At 35.2% G+C, this 8,922-nt stretch overlaps 1 protein-coding gene across 1 annotated transcript; it reads left to right on the top strand.

Moving 5' to 3' along the window:
- Positions 1-224: 224 nt before the first annotated feature.
- Positions 225-812, top strand: LOC126721406 (secreted RxLR effector protein 161-like). The gene has a single exon (XM_050424442.1). The coding sequence runs from the start codon at positions 225-227 to the stop codon at positions 810-812; it is 588 nt and encodes a 195-aa protein (XP_050280399.1).
- The last annotated feature ends 8,110 nt before the right edge of the window (positions 813-8,922 follow it).

The raw sequence follows: 8,922 nt of genomic DNA, 5'->3' as shown, positions 1-8,922 counted from the left end.
TATTAAGATTGAAGAAAGCATTATATGGGCTAAAGCAAACACCAAGAGCTTGGTATGATCATCTCACCTCATATCTTTTAGATCATGGTTTCAAGAGAGGTCAAGACGATCGAACTCTCTTTGTCAAACGAGATGAGAAATCTCTCCTTGTTGCTCAAGTATATGTGGATGACATTGTATTCAACTCAACAATTGATCATCTTGCTTAAGAATTTTTGGAAGAAATGAAGGAGTTTGAGATGAGCATGGCAGGGGAGCTAAACTACTTCTTAGGTCTTCAAGTGAAACAACGGAAAGATGGGATATTCATTTCCCAAGAGAAGTATGCCAAAAATCTTGTAAAGAGATTCGGTTTAGACTTTAAGAAGCATGCATCTACTCCAATGAGTTCCTCGGTAAAACTGAGCTTTAATCTAGCTGGTGTGGAAGTAGATCCAACACTCTATAGGAGCATGATTCGCAGTCTCCTTTACCTTACTGCGAGTAGGCCAGACATAGCCTTTAGTGTCGGGGTTTGTGCACATTTTCAGGCAGCTCCTAAAGAGTCCCATCTGACAGCGATCAAAAGAATCATCCGTTATGTCAATGGTACATCCAACTCTGAGATTTGGTACCCAAGAGATTCAAATGACTGCCTAGCTGGATACTCAGATGCTGATTGGGCCGGGGGTGTCGATGATAGGAAGAGCACCTCGAGAGGTTGCTTCTATCTTGGAAATAATTTGGTGTCTTGGATGAGCAAGAAAAAAAATTCAGTGTCTCTATCAACGGCTGAAGCAGAATACATTGCAGCTGGGAGTTGTTGTGCTTAACTATTGTGGATGGAGAAACTACTTCATGATTATGGAATCTCTCAAGACAGCATATGTGTCTTTTGTGACAACACTAGTGCCATCAATCTATCCAAAAACCCGGTTCAACATTCAAAGTTTAAACATATTGAAATTCGATATCATTCCATTTGAGACTTGGTGGAGGAGAAAATTGTGTGGCTGGAGTTTATCAACATTGACAATTAGAAGACAGACATCTTTACTAAACCTGTTGAGGGTCCATGGTTTGAATCCCTCCGTAAGACCATTGGTGTCGGTTTCATCCCTTGACTCATATCTCTTGTGTGACCTTATGTTGTTCATTGGTGCATCCTTGCTATATAGGTCTCACTTGCATGATTATGTTTCTTTTTCAAGTTGTTTTTGTACTTATTGTTTTTGTTGATCTTACTTTACTTGTTTTTGTTTTTAAGTGTGTTGAAAAATTCAAAAACCCATAAAAAGTGAAAAATCTCAAAAAATTTGATCGCTTGTGTTGTGTATATCACATGTGAGTTTGGCCTAGTACCTCTATACTAATGGCGTAGTGCATTTACGAGCTTAGCTTGTTATGTATGCACATTTTCTAAGTGTGAGCGACATGTAGAAATCTAAATTTTGATTTTTGTAAATAAATCTTCAAGCTTGTCATGAATGATTGGTCAATAGTCTTGCTTGATCTTGATACATGAGTAGATTTGTGCCTATATATCTCCTCACACATTTTTTTTTTCCTTTTTCAAGAGCTCTATAAATGTCTATCTCAAAAAGAGATATTGAGCTAAAAAAGCTATCGCACATACTAGTGTTTGACTAGGAAAAAAGGAAAATAATTTGTATTAAAATGTATGGTGCCAAAGCCAAAGGCTCATTTGTCAAAGTTATCTCAAAATGTTTATGGCATTGCTTCTAAAAAAATTGAGTTCTTTTTTTATCTAAAGTTTGTAAAATGGAAGCACAATAAAAAGCTTTCAATCAATTGTAATCACATTAGTGAAGGGTCATATATGTTCATTTCTACAAGTGAGATAGGTCACTTGACTTTGTACTAGTCGTGTATAACTTGATTGAATTGATTATTGAGGCTTTATACTAGACTATAGACTAGTTCATACTTGATCCACACACACAACACACAAGTCTAATATTCAATGAATGCTTATTCCATTTGTGTGATTGTACGTGTTCAAATGTAATGTATATACTCAAATGCTTGTCGATCAAATCCAAAAAGATTTTGAGTATTTTATATGTTTTTTAATGTGCTTTTATACTTTTGTGTGTTTAGATTTTTTGTACATATTGCCTATTTCTTGTTTTTATTAACATCTATTTTAGAGGCATTTTCGTGAGAAGCTCACAAGTTAGCTCTTCCCGCAAAAGGATGGCAGAAATTTGAAAACACTTAAATTCATACAAAGACTTTCACAACTGTCTCGTAAGAAACAACTACCCGCAAAACAGTTTATATGCTTTAATGGCATTTTCACGAGTAACTTCAAGAGAAGCTTACCTGTGAAAAGCGCGTGTTTTCAGTTTTCAAAGGCAAACAGTGACAATTTTTCAAAAATTTGTGTTTTGCCTCCTTCGAGCCTCTTTTAACCCAAAACACGTTTTCTCTCAAAAACCCACCAAAATCTCAAGATCAATCACTTCTAAAACTTCACTAAGGTATGTTTCAACATCTTTTTACTTTTGATTCCTTAGATTAAACCTTAGATTCTACGATTTCTAGGGTTGGGGAAAACTTATTTTTCTTGCAAAATTTTCTTTATTTTCTTGATTGGGCTATGTCCCATTTTGTTTGGTTGTGTTTGTGTTGGCCCCAAGTGGCATTTTTAACATATATTTAGACAAGTTTTTCACATATTCATGCATTGTTTTACATGTTAGTAGTGTATATGCATACTAGGTGTTTGATGAAATGCCCTAATGGCATTTTGTTGTTGTTTTGGACTCCAATAAGTACCAATCTTTGGGGTTTACCATGATTATGCATGTTTATCATGTTTTGATCTTTGGTTGTGTGTTTTACACACTTTGACCCATGCATGCTTTATCATGTCTTGATCATGCATCACATATGCACATCACATGCACACTTAATGCACACACTTGATCACTTGACATGTTTTGCATTTCACTCATGCTAGATAAGTTTTATTACATGTTTAGCACTTAAATCATTGTCTTGTGATATGAGGTTTATATTTGTTTTGTTCTTTTTTGGACTAGTTGTTTGGTTTATGGACTAACTTGTACATAATCAAGTTTGTTTCCTTGTTTTTGATTTTGTCCTTGTTTCTTTATGCTTGTGACTGTTTTTGTAGATGTCTCCTCATAAGAGTGCAGCCAAAAAGAAGTCCTCTAAGCATCAATGCACTTCCTCAGATGCATTCCGAAGCAATGATGCAAACATGGCCTATAATGATTACTACAAAAGGGTCTCGATCATCTTGGAAAGGACTGTGGAGTTAGAGTCACTAGAACACACTTTCATCCCTGAAGTGTTCAAGGAAAGGATGTTGACAAAGTTACTAAACCCAATGGGGAATGTCCATGCTAAAATCATTAGGGAATTCTTCTCCAATGCTGTTACGGAAGGGGATCGTATAGGTTGTCGGCTGAGAGGGAGGGAGTTCTATGTCACAAAGGACTCAATTCGGGAGATTTTGGAGATTCGTCCAACGACTCCATACACATCCCTCCAGTATGATGAGAGAAGGGAAAAGCTTGGACCTATTGTGGACATCCTCAGAGGTGAAATTAACAAGAAGGCATTGCATACCATTTCATTCACCCCGGAGATGAGAACATTGGCCTATATCATGATCTTCAACCTCTACCCAGTGAAGAATTTGACTAACTTGTCAGCACCATGGGCCATTTTTCTACTTGATCTCTTCACACACAAGGAGATCAACATTTGCAGTCACATCTACTACCTCTTCACCAAGTGCATCACAAAGAGAAATTTGAGGCTAATCTTACCATTTCCAATTCTCGTCATGGCTCTTATCGTAAGGGCAAGGGTGAAGATTCCTAGTGGTCTTCTTATGATGCCAAGGGATTATCCAATTAGTGCTCAACCGAAGCAAAGCCGATATCCCCTGACCATCTATTGGTATTTCTCAAATCCCAAGGGACAATGATGAGGAAGAAGGTGGGGACACGGAAGAAGAGATAGAGAGGTTCACATCAGCTCCAGAGGACACTGCACAACCCTCTTCTCAAGCGTGTGCACGAGCACCCGATCATCTTGATCCTCTCATTGCAAGGGTTGAGCAAATGTATAGTATGCTAGAATCACACATGCAACACTCCTCGACTCAATTCACCAGCATCCAAGGCCAGATCACTGCACTCTCGTCTCAAATCAATGACATGATGAAGGACCAATAGCAGCAGCAGGATTCAGATTCGGAATCCTAGCAGTTCTAGCCTCTTTGGCCATTCTGATTAAAAATGGGGAGTAGTTTGAGGGGGAGTAGCATAGCTTGAGGGGGAGCATAGAGTAGCATATCATAAAGCATTGGTTCATTTTGGTGGTTTAGTAGTTTATTTTCAGTTTACCTTTTAAAGCTTTTATAACTTATGGATATTTACATTGCTTTCTTTTAAAGCTTTAAAGTATTTTAATTTAAATTTCAGTTTATCTTTAGTACTATATGTGTATCTTGGTTTCTATAACCTCTTTGATGCTTATTGATTTCTATCGCTTTTAGCTTTAGTTTCTCTAATGCATCATGCTTGTTGGACATGTAATTAATTTTAGCATTGCTCTTAATTGCATTGCATGTTCAGATGATCATTTACTAGATAAATATTCATTGTAGTCATTCCTTAATGACTATTCATGTTTGGTCAAGTTACACTTCATAGATTATATCTTGCTTATTACCTTGATCGCATTTTACTTGCTGCTATACTCACTTTGTGTTCTAGTTGTCATGAGCTCAATGAAAGTTGTGTTTATGTGTGAGTGTTTTAGGATACAGGTGTATACAATGCAAGTGCTTCACAGCTTCTAGAATTAGGTGTAAGTGAGTTTTGCCTATGTTCCCAAACTCACGTTTAAGTCTAGAGTCTGTTTAGGGGTTTTGTTACAGAATAGCCAAAGGGGAAGATTGTAAAGTTGTGATTTACAACTATTTTGTGTTGGCTTTAATTCTGTGCCAAATTTGACTGTAATTTTATTCAATCATTTTTCCCTGTATTTATGTGGGGTTTTTAATTGTAAGGGTTGAGTGTGAGAGAATGTGAAGACTCAAGCTTAAAACGAAATACAAGTGGATTTCGCGAGAAGCTCGTGAGAAGCTAACTCGTGAAGTAGCCACGTGTAGAGCACATGATTGGAATGCGAAGAGTCATGACAGCCTGGAGTTTTCACGAGTGTCTCACAGGTAAGGCCTTCCCGCGAAATACTCGCGAAACATTATGTTTGGCTAATTTGTCATGTTTGTTTTTACCAAGTCTTTACCCACACTGTATATACCCTCATTACTCACATATTGTAAGGAGTGCTTTTTAGAAAGAAATCCTAGCATACACACTTGAGAGTTAGAAATTGTTATACCTACAATTATCTACACATTTCCTTGTGATTTTCCTCTAGTCCTATCTCTTTATCTCTAAATCCTTGAGGGGTTGATAGCGCAAACACTTACCACACCCAATCTGAGTGTAAAGTGAGGTTTTGGTGCTGCTAGGAAGTATTGAAAGAAGCCAATCGTTGGCAGATGCAATCAAACTGAATTGCGGGATCTGGGAAAGCTAGAGAAGACAAGGTTCTGAGAAGCTAGTTGGTAGCAGGAGCATGGAAGGCTCAAGTACATTGGGTATACTAGGTTTGGAGGATCTTTTGTTATTCGTATACTCCAAATTATTTTCTAGTAGATTGATTTATCACTTGGAGGGCGGCAGAGAGGTTATTCGCTGAGTTCTTTGGTTTCCTTTTCGATAATACGACTCGGTGTTATCTTGTGTTTGCATCCTTCTTCCCTACTCTTTAAGCTTTCCTTTTATTGTTGATATTGGATGAATAAGGCTTAGAGTAGTTTTATTGGTTGTTTGCATGCATTTACTCTTATTGCGCACTTAGTTTAAGTTAGGAGTAAAACCAACCGAGCCGTAATTTTTATTGGGGGTCCAAACAAGCTCTTGTGTTTATACACAAATCCGAGCTTTCAGTCATTAACATTTACTATCTCTTCTTATTCTTTTTTATTTTAATAATTTTTTATAATTTTTTTTGGCGTTCTAGTTTCTTGGACTTATAAGAATAACGATAAAAATAAAATAAATTTTTAAATATTAAAATGAAAGGTAAATGTATACTATGTAGTCCAATTGTAGGAGAGAAGAGATAAAAAACTTATGAATATGTTATTTTAGTAAGCTAAATTAAGTAAACTAATAGTTTTGTGTTAAAAACAAGTCTAACAACTTGTTAGATTTAAATAAAGTACAAATTTTAACAAAAAATATCTTTTTAAAGCATTTGTCAATATACCGTACGATATGATACAATTCATACGAAACGCATACTATATCGTACAATTTATGAGCACTTACAACATGCCGAAACGATATGAAACTTTTTACATATAATACGACACTGACAACTATGACATAGTGCTTTAAATTTGTTATTTTACATTGTTGTCCCTATTTCTAAGAGAAGTCACTATTTATTTATGAGGGTATTTTTTGAATAACATAAAAGTCTAGTTCAATAAAGGAATTTTTTTGGGAAATAATGTGACACTATTGATCTTAATCCTAAAACATTTGTAGGAAAATTCATTATTTATTAGTGAGGCTATTTCCGAACTTGAAAAAAAAAAATCAAATCAAAGAGGAGAATCTTCTTATAGATAGTATAGATCAATAGATAGATAATAAGGTAACTTAATAAATTTTTTTAATTATTAACAAAGTGTCCCACTATTTATAATTTTAGATTGTCAAAACTTAGAAATAATATTTACTTAAGATCTCTAATGGACCTTTGCTGGGTTAGGTCAGGGGAGAAATTACAAAGATTTGCATTTCTTCTTCCATGAAATCTAAATATACATATATGGTATATCTATAAGTAAGTTAGTTATTAATATAAAAAATAATACGGGAATCATCATTTCTGTTATACTTATCTCACTTACCTTATATTAGCTATGGAGGAACTTTGTTGGTTCAATATTTAGTTCATTGATTTTTTATATCTATATTATCTATAAGAGGATTCTCTTCTTTGGATTGAAATTTTATGTGGTTCATTAATACCCCTTGAAAGCTCACTTAGAGTGTAAAACACTAGTGAATGTTTAGACCCCCAATTTCAAATTAACCAATACAAGCTTATATTCAAACAATTGATGTGCAGAAAATAAAATATAAGAAATACCCAATTTGGCAAACTACTTTAACACATAATTAATCACAAACATAGCAGCAATTAAAGGTTAAAGAGTAAGGGAAGAAAGATGCAAACACAAGATAACACCGGCATGTGTTATCGAAGAGGAAACCGAAGAACTCGGTGAAAAACCTCTCCGCCGCCCTCTAAGCGGTAAAATGATCCACTAGAAAATTAGTTGGGATATATGAATAGTAATAGACCCTCCAAACCTAATCTACCTGATGCACCTAAACCCTCCAAGCTTTTTGCTCCAATAGGGTTAAGCCTAACCTTGTCTTTTCTAGCTTTCTAGATCCCACAATAAGCTCCATATTGCATCCGCCATTCTTGGCATCTTCCAATACTTCCCAAGCTCCAAAAACACTCTCAACACTCTAAATGGATGTGGGTTATGTTTGGGTATAAATCTCCTCTCAATGGGTATAACAATGGGAGAGGGAAGGAGACAAAGATTTCTCTCTAAGAATGAGTAGCTCTCTCTCTAACAAGGTGGGTGTGTTGTAGAAACTTTTTTTAGGGTTTTTCTCTCAATAGGCTCCCTACCATTTCTATGGGTAATGAGGGTATATATAGTATGAGTGATGGGAATATGAAAAGTCACAATTTTTAGTAAAACAGGGGAACTTCCCGGGTCACTCGCGACTAGTTTAAGTCGTGGATCCAAGTCTCAAGTTACCCTCCTGGATAGGTTGTACTGAGCTGGACACCTAGCCTAATCGTTCACCTTCCTGCATGTGCTTCTCATGTAACCTTTAGCTGTCTTGATCAAATCTTCACCACTTAATACTAAACTCATTACAAGTAAATCCCATAAAAATACAAGGAAATAAATTTATGCAATTACAACACTTTTTGTCATGGAATAAGCCAACACTAATGTTATGAGAAAAATCATAACTTAACACCCCTAAACCTTAGGTTTAATAAGGAAAAAACTTGAGGATAACCTAGTAAAAATACATCTCTAACTCTACTTAAAATGCTTACAAAAAAGGACACTTTCTTACTAATCTATGTCTTCAAAACAAACTTATCTAAAAATTTTATTATAGAAAACAAAAATTATGACATTGGACAAAAGAGTAAAAAAAAGGCCTCATCACACGTGCAAAGCGCGTGTGATAAGGCTAGTGTGTATGTATATGTGTGTGTGTATTTTTCTCGTAGTAAATTAATTTCTAACTGGTTCAACCCAACAGGAGACCATAACTAGGATTATCAGCCGCAACACAATTCTAATATTTAATGTTTGCGTATTTTATGAGTTGGGCTGTTTAATTTTATTTACCTTCTCATTACTCTTAAAAGACTTAAATCCGGTAAAAGTCTTTGGCCAATGAGATGGAAAATTAAGGTCTTATGTCTCCTCAAATTGAGGAAATTAAGATCTTGTGGATCACTCTGTTAACTATCTCGTGAATTGTGATAAGTGGAAATGTTGTCACTTGTCAAAGACATGGAAAGTTAACCTCTTGTGGATTAATGTTTTTCTTTTCTTTTTTTGACTGGTTGGGCTACTCTTCTTCTTTCTTTCTTTCTTTCTTTTTTTTATTTTATTTTTTATTTTTTTAGTTTTTATTTTTTTAGGACTAGTTTTGAAAGTGAAAAAAAATCAGATTATCCGGCTCAGATTTTGAAAATTAAAAAATCCTTATAAACAAGTATCATAATAATCTCATTCTCATATAC

Source organism: Quercus robur, chromosome 4 (assembly GCF_932294415.1).
Source record: "Quercus robur chromosome 4, dhQueRobu3.1, whole genome shotgun sequence".
In the NCBI taxonomy this organism is placed as follows: domain Eukaryota; kingdom Viridiplantae; phylum Streptophyta; class Magnoliopsida; order Fagales; family Fagaceae; genus Quercus; species Quercus robur.
Note: the sequence above shows the minus strand (reverse complement) of the source record. Positions and strands in the feature narration are given on the sequence as shown.

Excerpts from the sequence above, each read along its gene's own strand:
- LOC126721406 (XM_050424442.1), top strand. The coding sequence starts at position 225 with ATGAAGGAGTTTGAGATGAGCATGGCAGGGGAGCTAAACTACTTCTTA.